Genomic DNA, 18209 nt, shown 5'->3' with positions numbered 1-18209 from the left:
GATTACATATGCAATTCATCATAGAAATATAAAAATCATATAAAAAATATTTGATTTAGGCAGTTGTGCAGATTAGAAAGGCACAGAGGTGGCATTTTAAACATAAAAGTAGCCATTGTATTGCAACGTTGCCTTTAACTATGGCAAAGAAGAGAAAAGGTTTTTCCAGTACCACTATAGTAAATGAAAATGGCAATCATTCAATACCATGATATGTATCAAAGTATCGTGGTGTTAACCTTCGATACCATTACTGTATTATGGTACTGCCACAGTGTGCCCTGATCACCTCTAGATCGTCCTGCTCCAGGTTTCTTAGTTTTCAAATCAGAGCAGCACATGCAGTTTGCCGGATAAATATTGATTGCACGTTACTTAAATAAATCACCTGGCTAGTTTTGAAAAGGCTCTTGTAATGGCTGGTTACACACTATCAGTGAACAAATGGTTTATTATTAATGGGTTTTTGGAAGACAAACCAATATTTCTGCTCATCCTAACTGTCTATCTGCTCGACTACTCCTCATTACAGACTCCCATTCAGACCCATCACATCCAAATGTAATACATTTCTTTTTCTTTTCTAAGACTGATTTCTCATTTATAGACTCTTTATTCATTAAAGAAGTGTCAGAGAGAGAGAGAGAGAGAGAGAGAGAGAGAGAGAGAGAGAGAAATGAATTAGTGTAAAGCCACTATATTTAAGGTATTAAGGCATTCATTTTCATAAAGATGCTTTGAAACTTGTTTTATGTGTTGTAAAGTGCTATGCAAATAAAACTGCACCATAGAAAAATTAAAATTGCACTTGTTACTGTAAGGTGCTATTTGTACCTAATTTGATCTGAAAATGACTTTTATTGCATTCATTTATATTAAATCATGTTTTGACTTGAATATAGTTAATTTAAAAAAGAAACATGATGCATTTTTTAGGTGACCTGCTATTCCTACATTGTGATTTCACTTGACTTAAAGCTATAAAATAGTTTTGAAGCTTAAAGCTTCTTGAAACAATTGATTCAGTTGTGGGTCTGAACAAAGTCACTAGACCGATATAATGCTGATATACACTCACTTAGCCCTTGATAAGGAACACTATGGTCCTAATAAAGTGCCCGACATGGTCTTCTGCTGTTGTAGCCCATTCACCTCAAGGTGCATTCTCAGATGCTATTCTGCTCACTATTGTACAGAGCAGTTATTTGAGTTACCGTAACCTTTCTGTCAGCTTGAACCAGTCTGGCCATTCTCTATTGACCTCTCTCATTAACAAGGTATTTCCATCTGCAGAACTGCAGCTCACTGGATGTTTTATTTAGTTTTTTCGGCATTCGGAGTATACTCTGGAGACTGTTGTGTGTGAAAATCCCAGGAGATCAGCAGTTACAGAAAAACACAAACCAGCCCTTATGGCACCAACAATCATGCCACAGTCGAAATCATTGAGATCATAATTTTTCCCCATAACTGAAGCTCCTGACCTGTATCTGTGATTTTATGCATTGCAGTGATGCCACATGATTGGCTGATAATTGCATAAATAAGTAGGTGTGCAGGTGTTCCTAATAAAGTGCTCAGTGAGTGTGTGTACAGTTGTACTGATGTAGTACAATGGAATTAGAGCAAATTAGCTAAAAATTTACTAAAAATTAACTCGAACAACAAGGCTTTTAGTAAAGTTTGGAGCTGAAACAAGTGGAACAAAATCTTTTGATAGTCGGTCAAGCAGATAACCTATTTCGGCTATTGCTAATCATTTCAATATGACCAAATAGGCCCAATTAATCAACGTTACATTGGTCACTTGAAACAAGAAAAGGAAATCAGCTATAGACCTCAACGTTAATATTTCCAGCAGAGCCATTCTGCATTTTATTTTATATTTAAAGAAGGTTTTGAAAAAAAATTACTATTAAATGTTAACCAGATATTCAGCTTAATTGGAGAGATTGTAATAGGAAAATGTGTGCTTGCTCGACCACCCTGCCCCCTCTATCAGCTTGACTTTAAGATGGTCACTGCCCTTGAGCTGTCACATGCTTAGTCCATAAATATCACCTAGAGTCAAGCCCAGACAGGGCCATGGAGGGCCAGCATGTTAGAGTCTATTTACAACAATCAGTTCACAAAAACCCCAGCTACAAGCAGTGACAAAGAAACCGCTCCATCCATTTTTTCATTCACATAAGAGTCACTTTTAATCAAACAGCATGCTGCGGCATATTCCGCTCTGAAAAAGCCAGACTAATTATAAATTAATTCAATTCATATTTGAAGAGTCTCGTCTGCCCATCTCTATCGTTTCGATAATTGAGAGTGGAATGATTTTGACGGCGTCACTAAGCATGTGGTGGTGTTTAGAATCTGAATTTAAATCAGACTGACAGATACTGACTGTGCAGATTTTTAAAGATGAGGTGAATAGAACATATTTAATTCTGTCAGTGAGTCCATTAGTGGTAGAATCTATGTACAGGCCTTTACTAAAGCTTAACTCATGGGGTCTGTGGTACCAAATTGTCTGGGCAACATCTGTGGTTTTCTTTGACATCTTCTTGTGTCTGTGGGTTCTAAGAGTCTGCAAGTTGGACAACTTAATGATCTGTGTTGCTATATTCATGCTTTATCTGACAATATAATACATCTTTTTATTACATATATATATACATATATATATATATATATGTATATATATATATATATATATATATATATATATATATATATATATATATATATATATATATGGAATGTATAACAGTAGAATAATATGCATGTATATATGCATAATAAATAATACAATATATACAGTGAATAAAATAGATGTAATATATTTGCCTTTTCATTTGTTTTGTTTTCATTTACAAAAACATATTGTCTATGTCTATGTAGTCAAATAATATAGATATACAATATATAATACTTGCAGCAACATAACAACAAAAATGCTAAACAATATAATAATTATAATGTACAACACTGCCAGATCAAAATGTATTCAGTACTGTTTATAAAATTATGGTAGTACATACAATATATGCCGCAGTGTATCGCTGTCAATTCTCAGTATTCACATAACATCTTTTAATATTTTATGATTAAAAATTATTTTGATCTTCCACAGATACTTGGCTTTGAATTATCAGTTGAGTTTGAAACTACTCTGTGCACACAGAAACATTAAAAACAACAATAACGTATACATACATTTGGGCATAGTGTTGGATTGTTATGCTTTTGTTACATGCTGATTAAAATGTCAGAAAGGCATATGCCATTTATGGTCATTCATTTGTTTTACTTACACTTAAAAAGGTCTAAATAATCATAAAAAGGACAGAAAACGGTGTTAGTGACCATCCATTGCTTTTTTCATGCATTGCCTGGTTTGCACCTTATTGGCTTAGAGCTCTGCAGCACTCCGTGGCATTGACATTCTCTCTCTGAAAAACAGAAGAAAAAACGCTTTTTACCTTTTATTTTTGTGTGCTTTCAGTCAATAGTAGCTTTACTATTGCACACAACTCAGCTCCATCATACAATACAAGAGAGCATTGCAATTATTTTGTGTGATCTCTGAAATGTTAATTTATAAGTGAGACAATCAATTCAAATCAAAACAAACTATGTCATGAATTTTGGTTTTTACCAAAGCAATGGCCAATACAAAAAACACAATGAAATTGATACAAATACATAGAAGAGAAATTATAGCCCTTCAAACTCTATTTGGCCCTGCTGGAAAAACTTCTACCAAGAAATCTTTTATTTTTATCAAGTGTGACTTTTATTTAAAAGAAGGTCAGTAAATTTGTGTGTCTGTGTATGCATGTATAATCTCAAACCTTGAAACTAATGGACCATAGTGAAAATAAAATTTATAAATGCCCATTTTAGCCACATAAAGAGGGGAAAACTTTATTGAAGTGGATAATTGCATAATTTTTTTTGAAAGTGTTAAACAGTCAACTATTAATCGCAGAAATGAATATGTTAAATTTCACCTGCCCTTATTATAATATAAGTTAAAGAAATTAATTAAGAATAGCATTTAACTAAATATTTCAATTTAAAAAGAAGACCTAAAATACCAAGCAGGGGCTCGAAATGATTCATCGTTTATTGAATCACATTTACACAAACCATCTGAATGAACCAATTTACTAGAATGAATTAGACTGTCCTGCATAAAGAGGATAAATTGACTCAGACTTTCTAACACCACATGATAGAGATGACCGTTTAGGACGAACCAATTCACTTGAGTCGGACTTTCGAATGCTCGACTCACTGAGAAGACATACTGCTGACCTGTGGCTACTTCACAACACTGCCTACATTACACAAATAAGGCAGGTTAGGAACCGTTCAGACAGAATGCGTACTTCTGCTTTAAAAGCTAGACTCATGAACAAAACACAGATGTCTCGAGACTCGTTTTTATAAATGTACATTTTTTTAACCTTTGTCTAAAAAATGTGGCGCTAATGCACAAGATGCTGAAAAACAGCATTTGCCAAAGATGTCCATTTAGTGCATGTTTACATAGGAAACAATTGAAAAACAGTGTGGATGTACGGAAAACGCTAATACAATAAAAACTATCAATAGATATAAAGGACACTAACCCCATGTCTTCTCTCCCACAGTTCTCAGTGAAGACCTACATTCCAGCTTGTATTTTGTCAATGCATCTCTGCAAGAGGTAGTGTTCGCCAGCACTACGGGGACTCTGGTTCCCTGTCCTGCAGCAGCGGTGCCGCCTGCCACCCTGCGCTGGTATCTGGCCACCGGCGAGGAGAGCTACAATGTCCCAGGGATACGCCATGTCCACCAAAACGGCACCCTCCAGATCTTCCACTTTCCTCCGTCCAGCTTTAGCAAAGTGATCCATGACAACACTTACTATTGCACAGCGGAAAATCCTTCAGGGAAAATCAGAAGCCAAGATGTTCATATTAAAGCAGGTGAATGTTTGTTTTAAAAGTTTAAATATATTTTAGATTGTATCAAATGTTTTAAATGCATTATTTATACACTGCAGATATTAAGAAATAATACTATTTCTATTCCAGTTTAAAATGCATAGACAGCTAAAAGCAACTAATTCTGAGTTCCCATGAAAAGTATGAACACATTTCTTTGTTTGAGAATTCCCAGGAGCCCAACATAGCATCCCTTGGTTCAACCAATATTGTGAGTTTGGGGCGGGACTATGTGTTTGGCCAACCAATCAAAAACAGGGGGAATGTTCAGGGAAACCTCTTTGAGAACAGCAATTATTTTTGCTTTTCCAGTTTGATGATGTTAGTGAGACAGAAATGACAAACTTCACCTTTAATGTCTCATGTTATTTTGCTTCTCAAGTAAATTTATATAATGTCCTAGATGTTTAGATATTTATACAAAAAAACAAGCCAAAGATACAGATTTTTGTTGTTGTTGTTGTTTTCAGAGTATGGCTCTTTACCAATGACATATTAACTTGAAGTATAAATCTCAAAGCTTCAACTCTCTCTTTCTTTATAGTCTTACGAGAGCCCTATACGGTCCGTGTGGCGGACCAGACCGCAATGAGAGGCAGTGTAGCGGTCTTCAAGTGCATTATTCCTTCCTCAGTGGAGAACTACATCACTGTTGTGTCATGGGAGAGAGACACTGTACCACTCGTCTCAGGTAGGACACTTTACATTGAATTTTAACTCTAAAGACAGAAACATACTTTACACAAGTTCGGCAAACACAATGGCTTGGCTAATGCATTGCAAATTAATGTGTGCTCTTGCATTACTGTTGCGGCAACAAACCTCAGTATTTAAGGGGGCGTTAGAGTAACCTACAAATTTGTGTGCCTTTAAATGTGTTTTTATCAAGGTAGCTAGTTATAAACTTGTTAACTTGAACTTGCTTGGCAAGATTCTCTTCAAACTGTTCTTCCGCTATGACAGTAGTTGACCCGAAACAGAAAATCTACCATAGAAATTGTGGTTTACGAATATTTTATCACTAGCTATAGCGCCCCTTGTGGCAAAGCTGAGAATACAAGGCATTCTTGCGTTCTTTTGTGGTCTGACATTCAAAATTGATTCAACTCAAAGAGATGCAGAAGTATCTTTTTACCTTATTATGGATTTTAATGTACATGTGTGCACCTTTATATGGCATAATGTTAAAATGTGTACAGACATCCCTGGGGATTGGTGCAGTTATGATGTTCCTAAGCAAAATTCAGCCAATTAGAGTCCCGACTCTGGTTCCCCATGATTTTAATATGCTCAAAGCCTGCTCTTGAGAAGGCATCCACATATTTAAGTCGCTTCTTCTCCTGTTGGTGACAATGCAAGATTTATAGTCTCTAAGTCTCCAAGTCTCTAACTTGGCATGTTGTCATAGTGGCGCTCTTATAAAGAGCTCCTCTCTCGGCTGTCTAATCCTGAAGAAGTGGACGGTGGCAGTCATGTCACTGAGCTTCACTGTACTGACCCACTTACCTTCCAGGGGCAGCCAGTGAGAGCGCTTTTTCAAAATCCATATCAGTTAAATAGAACACTCGTCTATACAACTGTTTCCCCCCCTCAGGGCTGGCGGCTCTTTTTATGGGGCATTTAGCAAATTCAATAAAGAATCAAAAGTCGTTTAGACTGGGAGTGAGCGAGGATATTTTCCATTGACGTGCCATATTTTTCTGTACAGGAAGAGATACTGATGAGATATATGAATCTTTTATTCATCTTTAGAGAGTAATGTGACAAATGTTCCCCCGGAGCTGACAGAGGGGATGGTTTTGCCGCAATATCCTAAATTACAGTCTTTAAATTTTCAAACATCTCATGTCTAATGCTCAATCTCAATTTGTGCACACATTTTATTCTTACAGTAGTCTATATGAATGTCAAAGCTTATTTTTACTGAAGATGGATTTATTTTTATGTAGATCATGACAAGAGAGACAGTGTGCAATGAATTTGACAGATGTCTGTCATTTAATAGACGCTGTCACAAAACATTAGCTTGCGGTTGTCTGCGCCCCTTTTCTGTGATAATTTTTCATAATGAAAGCAATATTTCTGCAAACAAATACAGTTTAAACACAGTTCAGTGCATGTGGAACATTTGCACTTTTCAGCACAGACTGTTGAGATTAAATATACCCTGAGACTGTTTTTATTCTCAACAAATGTTTATTTAAAAATGAGTAAATAATCTTGGGGATTTATAACACTTTTTTATCCATATTTATCTTACCTAACACATTTACTGTAACTAACATGTTAACATGCAAAAACAAATTGGTTCATAATGTGTTTATTTACATTAAAATAGTATTCAATTATGTTAAAAGAGGTATTTAAATAACCTGGCCATAAAATCCTTCTTAAAGTTGCAGTATTTAAGATTCAGACACCCTTGATATTAATGACACCTGTGGCCGTTAAGTGAACTGCAGCCAGCTAACTGTTGCTCGTCATCGCACTCGTGTACACACTCCATAGGAACGCGAGCAACCGAGCATCGGCCAAAACAATGACGTAACGTACAAAGAGACTGAACGTGATCCACTGGCATCATGCTGACAGATGAGGTAGCATAATTCAAATGACAAATGTATAATTGTTTTCCTACAAACTTTGAGACTAAACTAAAACTACTTATCAGCTAACACATAGCGTACTGATACACATACAGCTACATAATACTGAACAATACCAGACAGTTTACTGTTGCACTGCACTGTTATGTTGCACTATTGTATGTTTTGTATGTCATATGTTGTGCTACGATCAAAAAACCAGCGTATTTGCTTAAATTTATCCTGTATACCTGACTTTTAGTATAAAGAGAAGATCGTTGAAATTATTTGAAAGAAATGCCCTGTCGATGTTCACTCTAGTTTTCGCTCGACCACGATCACGTTCCCGTTTAGCCAGATGGGATTCAGTTGATAAATTATTAATTTTTTTTGCTTACTCAGAGTTTGTGTAGTAATCGGTGTTGTGCTGGCAGATGGCCGTTTGCTGGATTCCATCTCTAAGATAACATTACCTAGTGTTGCAGTTTGTTGTCGCTGTTGAATAGTGGAAGAGAAGTGCTGAGGCAAGTCTCTCGGGAGCACACTTAAATGTCACATACTTTTGATTTTCCCGGAAAAAAACAACCCACTCCCTTTGCATGAAAATCAGTCTACAGGCATAGGAAACCTATGAAGTATGAGAAGGGCTAATTTTTTTAAGATGCGTTACAAGCCATTCACACATTGGCAAAAATAAGGTGAATATTACATAAAAATTGTTACATACTGCACCTTTAAGATCTGGATGAAGAACAAATATAACCTTACATCCTCAACTAACAAATAGGTTTTGATTAGCTTTTCTTTGAAAATAAAAACATACAAATTAGGGGTATTGTTTATGAAAACTGAGAAAGAATATTAAGATCTGCTAAAATCTGTACCTTTGTCAATATCAACACACATAAGAGAACTATGGCAATCTAATGTAGAACTGTATTTTTACACCAAACAAATGTAGCCTAAAACCGAAAAAGTGTGTTTTGTCTGTTTTTCCATTTTAAAATGTTTTTCCTCCCATTCCCTTATCCTGCACACATTAATTTGCACACAGGAGCCAGATACTTGTGCACATAATAATAATTATAAATGGTGAACAAACTTATTTAATGATGTTCGGGATTGAGAACAATATAGAACCAAACACTGTAAGGATATATGCATAGGCAAGTTCAATGACAATTCACATAATCTTTTTACGAGCACTACAGAAAAGAATGTAGAAAAAAGCACATTTTCCTGTTTATTTTCTTTGAAGGTTCTGTTTATTTCATTCTTTTGCCTCTTGTGAAAAAATTTTGTGCATATGAGCTGACATAACTTCTTCTGTAACGGTATCACCAGAAGGTGGGTGTGTCTTTAAGACCAAGCCTATACAAACTAGAGCGGGTCCAAAATAATCTATTTAAAATCTTGAATTGCATAAGAAGCACACTTGCATCTCTAGATGCAGACTTGACATTTTTTTAGAATCCTAGCCCACACTCCCTCCTCCAATACCAAGTTTAAATAATTCTCCCATAATCTCTTGATAGAAGTTAAAGCTCCATCCCCCAGACTCTGAATTAGCTGGAAGTAATACACTGATGCCTCTTGACCTTTTCCAAAAGCAGTAATCACCTCTCCCAGAGTATCTGGCGCTTTAGACATGCTACTCTCAAAAATAGAACAGAGTAGGTGGCGCAGCTGTAAATACCTAAAATACTATGATCTGGGAATTCCAAAATGTTAAATCAAATTTTCAAAGGATCTCAACACTCCACTCTCATATAGGTCACCAAGTGTAGTAACCCCCCTCACAATCCACTCTGACCAGCAGTAAGGGGACTTATTAATACATAATTTTGGGTTTAGGCATATGCTTGAGGCAATTAAACACTCTGGACACTTTTGTCCATACCGAGTGCAAATGCGAGATAACAGGGTGTAACTTATCTTCTCTGGTTAGTTTCATAGAAAGGCTTTGCAATGGTGAAATAGGGGCAAGAACTTCCTGTTCAATACAAAACCAGTGAGGGGCTCTCTCGGGTGGAAGCGACCAATGAGCCAAATGTCTGAGACCGAATGCTTAATAATAAAAAAACTAAATCTTGGATAGGCCTAGCCCACCTTTGTCAATCGGCCCATGCAGTTTACTGAAATGTAATCTGGGATGTTTACCATGCTAAATGGTAATGTTTGACTTCGCTACGCTATCAAATATAGGTATACATCAGAGTGTCATGGTTATTGGAAGCTTTCCATTCTTTAATGGTTCCATATAACTTTCTAGCAAAAGTGGAGCCAGTTCTGTAGCATAAGATTTAAAAAACTCAGCAGCAAATCCATCTGGCCCCGGAGCCTTGCCTGTAGGCAAGGCCTTAATTACCTCGCCAAGCTCCTCCAAGGTTATCTCAGAATCAAGAGAATTTTTTTGCTCAGCCGTCAGTTTAGGAAGTTCTAATGGTTCCACAAAGTTTCTAATATTCTCATCAGTAGACGAAGACATGGAATTATAGAGATCAAGATTTAATTCTTTAAAAGCATAATTAATATCGATGGCTGAGGTATTTCACTGAGGAAAAGACTCTGTTTTATATATCTAGCCAGAAGTTTCCCTGTCTTGTCCCCCGACTCAATGTATGACTCTCTGTTTTATATATCTAGCCAGAGGTTTCCCTGCCTTGTCCCCCGACTCAATGTATGACTGTCTTGCTCTGAATAGCCAAAACTCCACCTTCCGCGACAAAATAGTATTATATCTGTATTTAAATTGAGTCAATTCTCTGAGACATCAGAAGACATTCGGCACTTCAGCTCTGCCTCGGCACTTTTAATATTCCCTTCCAACTCCACGAGTTCTCATGCTTTGGTGAATGAGGCATACTGTATGATCTGGCCCCTAAGAACCGCTTTAAGTACCTCCCAAGCCACGCCCACAGAGGACACTGAGGACCAGTTGGTCTCCATATAAACATTGATTTAGGAGGACTTTGGATTTTGCAAAATACAGGATTTTGCAAAAGGGATACATTAAAGCACCAACTATATGATTTCCTTTTACCCATATGTGGCAACACCTCTAAACTCACCAGGGTGTGATCTTAGACAAAACATTTCCAATTGAGCAATCAACAAGAGATGAAATGAGGAATTTATATATATAAAAAAAACATTTTCTAGAATACATCTTATGGACTGAAGAGAAAAATATATAGTCCCTACCGGATGGGTTCAAAAGTATGCAAATATCTGTAAGACCAAGATTTTTACACATCCTGTGAAGCGTCAATGTTGCTCAAGGGTTATAACAGATAGGATTACTTCAGAAGACATGGATTAAAACACTGGTGTTTTATGGATTACTTTTATGCTGCCTTTATGTGCTATTTCAGGGGTGCCCACACTTTTTTGTGTGATGATCTACTTTTAAATGACCAACTCAATAAGATCTACCAACTAAAAAACACAGTTTGATTTAAAATAAGAAAATGCTTGTTGGGACTACTGCATGTATCCCTACATGGAATTCATCTTCTAATTAATAAAAAAATATATAACAATGTTCAATGTTGATATTATTCAGTTTTAAAACTAAACACAAAACACCTACAGCACTATAGATTACAATAGCCAGGGCATTTACCTTATTCTGATGACTTGCACTGAATGGAATCAGACAGTTTTGCATAATCCGGGCAGTAGCATCGCAATTTCACGCTCTGTTCTCAGAAGTCCTTGGAAGGCGCGTATGCGCAAACCTAGTTGTCATGGCAACTGAATAAACAAAACCTCACCTGGTCAATATTTACTCGTCAAGTGCAAGTCAAACAGAAACTAAAAGAAGGAAAGACATTATATTTATTTTTAAAATTTAACAAAAGTACATTTAAATTTTGTGCGATCTACCAGCATTGCCTTTGCGATGGACTGGTAGATCGCGGTCGAAGTATTGGGCACCCCTGTGCTATTTGGACCTTTGTATGGAGATCTCTTTCTTAAAACCTATGTTTGTGTTCAGCAGAAGAAATAAAGTCATACAGCACCTTGTATGTTATGAGGGTGTGTAAATTATGAGAGAATTAGCATTTTTGGGTGAAGTATCCCTTTAAACTCTTGAGGCAGTGAACTATCTACTAATCTCACTGAAATTATGTAATGAAATCATAATCAAACTAATATATAGTGAGTGATAATAGGTATAAAACATTGCTTTTTGGGAATATTCCTAATAGGTATAGTTCAATTATTATTTATGGGGGAAACGAATGGGATTAGTCATTCCGGAGCCTGTTGCACTACAGTATATGGTGATGCTTGCCTTAGCAAGCTCTGCTAATGACTGAAATACATTCAGTATTGTTTGGTATTGCACAGGTGTTTTAGTCTCAAGGGATACTGGGAAGATCTGGTTGCAAGCGGCTGTGTTATGCAGCGGTGAGCCACAGAACAAACCGCTTCAGGCACTTTAGAGGGTCCTTAGCATTCCACTCACACCATCCCTCACACTGAGACCTCTGGCCAGAGAAACCACTAAAGAGAGAGAGACAGAGACTTTCTGTTCCATTTTTCCCTCTTTCTGATTCTACCCAGCTCAGATTCTGCAGTTCTTTCTCTCTGATGGACAAATGCATGTTGATTGAAATGCATGAAGGATTCGGTGCATCACATGATCCGTGGGTCACAAAAGACGCTTCATAGTATGTGTATTCTGTGAGTAAATAAAAATAATGAAAATATATTCTGCCCTGTCTGCAAAACATCACTTTCAAAATTGTGTATACAAGACAAAATACTGATTAAGAAAATATTGTTATTTTTCCTCGTTATTATTATTATTATTATTTTTTTTTTAGGTGTACATGCTTTATTCATAGATTATACGCTGTAAAGAATGCCAGTTTTTGCTTTTTCTTTTCGAGTGAGCAAATCCCACCTTGAGGCTTGTGTGTCAACTGAAGTTGGTGCCATGGCTGAGAATTTTCATGTTTTCCAGTTTGTGATGTTGACATTTTGCAAACCATTAAGCAGCAAGCTCACCGTTGTCTGAAAATCACAAATCACACCCGTTGCGGGGATAAGCGCACGTTTAACCCAACGCCCATTTAATGGGGGAAATCTAACGAGGCCCAGCAGTAACGAATGGATTCATTAGTGCTAATCTGCTCCATAAATACTCAGAAATGCTTAATATTTAGAGATGCAGTGGGCTGAGAGCAATCAATACAAATTCTTAGTAGGGGTGAGTGGTATGACCAAAATCTTATATCATGGTATTCATGGAGTAATATTACATCAATGTAACACCATATATCACAATATTGTTATTTTTGATAAGGAAGTCAAAGAAAAAAGCTTTGTATTTGAATAATCATGTGCTCATACCTTCTTTTTATAATCCAGTGAATTAAATACTTGACTAAAAAATGAAAGATACTTAATCTCATTTGATTCTCTTTTTTTGTTTGGAGCTTGATGGACACAAACAATAAGATAAGATTGGTCATAACAAAATGAGTAGGTCTGGCATTAGTGCAAAAAATGGCTTTACATTATATAACAAACCATTATAAAAATGGATAGTTCTGATTATAAATTCTGATTGGATGAGCCGCATACACAGCTGTTGTAGGTTGCGATATATTTACACTTGTGACCACACATCAGCTGAATTTTATATTAATTTATCAAGTCGTGACATTGCTCGCAAAACGTAGACAACTTAATATTCACCCTGACCTGATTGGGACAAGTTTAACTCAACGTTTCTTCGTCAATAACGTGTCCTGCCCACTTAAAGCCTTGCAAATTCTGTGTATCTACCACGGTATAAACGGCAAAGCAAATAACCATGTAAACAGGTGTTTAAACATTTCCACAATGTTTTAACTTCTCCCACTGCAGATTTTCTCTGAACTGTGTGAGACTGCGCTCTCTCCTACGCAGACGTGCAGTGTGTTCTCTGAATGACAGGCAGGATTGGGGGCTCTTGTCCTCAGTTTTTCCCTGTGATTGAAGTATTGTAATCTAGAGGAAAAATGGGTCAGCCATTCCGCAGAGGACAGAATGTGTAAACGGGCAAACCAGAGAAGAACTCGCTCTGGGCTGGTGAGTGATGCTCTCTCCAGCCAAAACTGTTAAAAACCTTTTCTGTACATCAATGCTCAGTGAGCAGAATTGCCAGAATTCCCAGCCCACTCTGAATCCCTGTGTCTATTCCCACTCAGACAAAGATGAGAGAGGCTTTGCTGGATAAATAAAAGGGATACTCTGTAAAGGAGCAGGAAAAAATCAATATCAGTGTGCATTAATCATGCTGCCAGTGCCAGAGAGAATTATGGCTACAGAGAGAAAGAGGTGCATGTGTGCTTTATGTTCTCAGCCATCAGACTGTGGTGTGGTGAGCAGTTAGATATACTATTTTTCATTTTTGCATATTACATTTCTGTATTAATTCCACCTGTTGTAATATGCAAGGATCATCATGGTTAATGTTTTTTATTGTCTCAGAGATGGTACTTTATAAACTGATCAGCCTAGGATAAGGGTAAACTAAGTGATTTGAAATTAAAATAAAGAGAATGTGATTTTTTTTGGTCATTTTATTTTGTTGTGTTAGCTACATTTAAATACATTTAAATCAACTGATTTCAGTTCAGGAGCCTCTGGGCTGTTAGTAAAGGGTTAATCTTTCAATGTACAGAATCATGTGGCAAAACAACATGGCTCCAATCACTGTGGATTTTGTCTTTGAGAGAAACACCAACAAAACTACTTCTTGTAAGAAACCTAATTACATTTTTACACTGAAACCTGTTTGAGTAAAACATTTACAGTCTCTAGTTTCATCCAATATACCATTTTTTTTTTATTTGAGCAATTTATCGCAGAATGACATGCAGCAAAACACAATGTACACTAATGTGTACTTTAGCGCTTGTTCCCTTAGAAATCCTGTATTTACTGTGCATTTTCACATTAAGAGTCAATGGGTTCATCCAAAAGCTGAAAAGTTTTGCTTTTAGAGGCTTTATATGGAGATCGGATGAAAATAAGGTGCATTTCGAACTGTTCTGAGAACAGACAGACAACGCACTGGAGGTTAAGTGATTCACTTAATAGGGAGTATAGGAGCATCCTATAGCTTTCCTATGCAGTGCATTCACTCCTAAAATCCAAGCATAAAGTTCATTATCAGGCTACAGATGATGTTTTGACCACTCAACATGTTTGGCAGACATTGGACAATGGCAGTACATAGATTCAGAACTTATAATGCATAAATGTATTGTAATGTAATTTAGATGGAAAGGACGAGGCGAGAACCGGCTTGATTATATAAATAATATTTTAATATAAAACTCAAACAAAAGACACAAACACACACATAACAGACATGTCCGTAAACGATCTCTCTCTCCCGCACAATCCTCCTCAGTCGGCCTTTATCCCTCTCGGAGGCTTGATTAGCATGATAAGGGACCGGGTGTGTAGAATCACGACCCAGCCCCGCCACAAGTATTATAACATGGTTGGCACTGATTGGATGATGCTGGCCATTAATCTGAATAAAAATGATTATGATCATTTCTGATGTAATGTCTCGAAAACATGAATAACCAACATTCCTGGAAACATAAACAATTTAATAATAATAAAAAAAATCTGACTTTCTATTGTGAAAAATTATAATAGTTAGGAATATTAAAACATTATTATTTATGTATAACTTAATCTAAATTCACACAGCAGTCACGCTCGGATCCGGAGGATAGTTCAAAGTTTATGCTCATGCTATATATAGTTTTTTTATTAGTGGTCGACTGATATCAACAAATTGATGTTAAATCGATACAATACAGGCATAAAATTTTGCCTTCTGTCCAACACTTTATTTTATGAATGGAAACCTCAGAGAACAACGTTTGTTACCATATTCCTTTATGCAACACAATTGACTGCATTTCAATAACATGTAATATGCTTTCCGTACAACGTTTTCTTCTGTGGTACACAAAAGTTTTCTTTTAAAATCATGATTAGGTTTTGGATTGAGGTTAAACTTATGTATGTAATAACATTGATGGTTGGTTAGTAAATTTTTTCTGTATCGGAGTACATGCCGTATGTTTTTGTATGAGCCAACTCGTATTATTATCAGCACATGTCATGAGACTGGGTTGTATCAGCCTATTAATCACTTTTCATTTATCACTAATCACTAGAAGATTTTAATTCAGCCTGGTACTGGATCATATCCAATTTGTAAAAAAACAACAAGCTTAACCATGGCACAGATTAACAATAAGTACATAGCAAAGGCTAACTGGACAGAGAAATGAATCCCAGATTATGAGCACTATCACACCACATCATAAATAGTCACAAAATTGCCTAGAAATTATATTTTGTTCCCTTCAAGACTAAAGTTGGAGTATAAAAATGTGTCCCACATATTATTATTATTGAGAACATCTGACTAATTATTGTGATGTCATAATCATGGGGTCTCTATCATTTGAACATTTGACTCCTAATTGTGTAACCTGCAATCTTTAAATCAGCTTCCCCACGGCAGCAGCTAATCGCTCTTGAGGAGCGTGTCCATGAGCCCTTATCATCAGCGGGCAGCTGCCACGCAGCATTTGGATGGTGCCGATGCTTTTTCATCATTCATTGTATTCGTGACCACAGCCCCCTACCACACCGCTTTTCTGCTATTGTTATCTGAAAGAAAAGGTGGAAAAAAACCTGGCAGGAGCTTTCATGATAATCTTTGAAATGTTCGTCAATAGAAGAGGCTGGAATGCTTAGTAAAGGAAGAGTAATGCATTCAAGGTTTTTGCATGGCAACACCGTACTAACAGCAACCGTGCCAACTTTGCTGTTTGAAGAATGTTAACTGACGAACATATGCTTCAATACAAATGTCGTTTTGAGCTAACCAGTGGAAATATGCTGTACAAGGTTCATTCAACAAAACGGGTGCCATTTTGGTCACTAATTTTCATACTCTATATGTGTAAAAAAAAAAGGGGGGCACTTTAAATTAGGGGTTAGGGGTTAGTTAATAAAAATACAATTGTTCATTGTTAGCTCATGTTAGTTCATAATGCATTAACTAATGTTAATATACTACTTTTGATTTGAAAAATGTATTATTGTATGATGAAATTTAATATTAACCATGATTATAAATGCTGTAAAGTATTGTTCATTGTTAGTTCATGTTAACTAATGTTAAAGGAATATTCTGTGTAGAATACAAGTTAAGCTCAATTGGCAACATTTGTGGCATAAAATTGATTACCATAAAAATGATTTTGGCTCATCCCTCTTTTTTTTATTTACTTTTTCAATCCAAGTCTTAAACCCTCCAAAAATTGGCTCCATTCAATTACATTGTAAGTGCCTCAGAGTAACCTCGATTTTTTACGCAAAATAGGGACGAGTCAAAATAATTCTATGTGGTAATCAGCATAATGCCACAAATGCTGGCGATTGAGCTTAGCTTGTATTGAAAATGGAATATTCCTTTAACAAATGGAACCTTCATGTAAAGTTTTGATGTGTTTTTAAACCACAATACCTATAACCAATAACTGCCAAAGAGAGAAAAAAACAAGAAAGTGTTATTTGAACTGTTATTGAGGAGGGTGTACAATGTTTATTGCACACCGGAAGGGGATTGCCTGTATTAAACTAATCTTTTAAAATTACAAAATTATAGAGTTTTTAAATGATCAGAATCAAATATTTTGGTTAAAACTTCTGTGTTCTTCAATAAATAGATTTGTTGTTGCTAGGGTCCTCAGCTGATAGCTGCGCAGTTAAATGATTGGCTGAAATGGTGCATGCCTCTTCAATTTGTAGTCAGTAATATAGTCTGTGCCTTTTTCTTTTTTTTTTTTGTAAATTGCCAGGACAAATGTAACAAAGTAACCGAAAAGTGTGTGTGGGGGTGGGGGGGTGGTTGTGTTTCATCTAATTGAGAGCTTCATATTATCTGTGCGGAGAAGATAAGCCTTGTTCTCTTAACAGTTATTACTCACTCTGTTTGTAAGTATGTTTCATCCATTCTCATACGCTCTGTGCATTCAGGCCCGCTATCTCTCTCTTCCTCCCACCAGTAAAGCTTTATCTGCTAGTGAAACTGCTCAAACAAACTCCAAAATGGAGGTCAAATCATGTGACTATGAGCAGCCATCTTCTGTGTGACTGCACCGTCAAGTTTGACTCAAGACATGGCTGTTAATTTACACGGCTGAACTAAGTGTTTTTGGGCAAGAAAAGAGTGGAAAACTATGTATTCATTGTTTATTATTGGCATTCTACCAGATAGACCTACATAATCCAGCCAAAACCAGGCTCAGAAATTAGCCACGGCTTGAGGCAAAACGCAATAGAAAGTGACAAAAATGCTCCAGATATTGGTAATGTGACATATGATTGAGATTTAATTGGCTAGATTTCATGGCTTCTGTAGCATAATGCCTCTACAGACAACATAGTGGCCTGTACACATCAATACATAATTTTCTTAATCAGTATTTTAAGAAATCTTAATATCTTTTGTAATTTTGATAAGTATATCAATATTTGTACTTATAAAGGGTTAAACAAAACCTGTTAGTGTTAGGGTGATACAAACTTTTTG

General features: G+C 36.3%; 1 protein-coding gene across 1 annotated transcript in view; it reads left to right on the top strand.

Annotated features, from left to right (window-relative positions):
• Window positions 1-18209, top strand: part of dscama (Down syndrome cell adhesion molecule a) — a 99179-nt gene that overhangs the window by 11744 nt on the left and 69226 nt on the right. Inside the window, 2 exon segments of the mRNA XM_052117447.1 lie at window positions 4653-4970; window positions 5533-5679. Coding sequence (XP_051973407.1) covers window positions 4653-4970; window positions 5533-5679 — 465 coding nt within the window.

This window comes from Xyrauchen texanus, chromosome 44, assembly GCF_025860055.1.
Source record: "Xyrauchen texanus isolate HMW12.3.18 chromosome 44, RBS_HiC_50CHRs, whole genome shotgun sequence".
Taxonomy (NCBI): Eukaryota; Metazoa; Chordata; class Actinopteri; order Cypriniformes; family Catostomidae; genus Xyrauchen; species Xyrauchen texanus.
The sequence above is the reverse complement of the archived record's forward strand: the minus strand, read 5'-3'. Positions and strand labels throughout refer to the sequence as shown.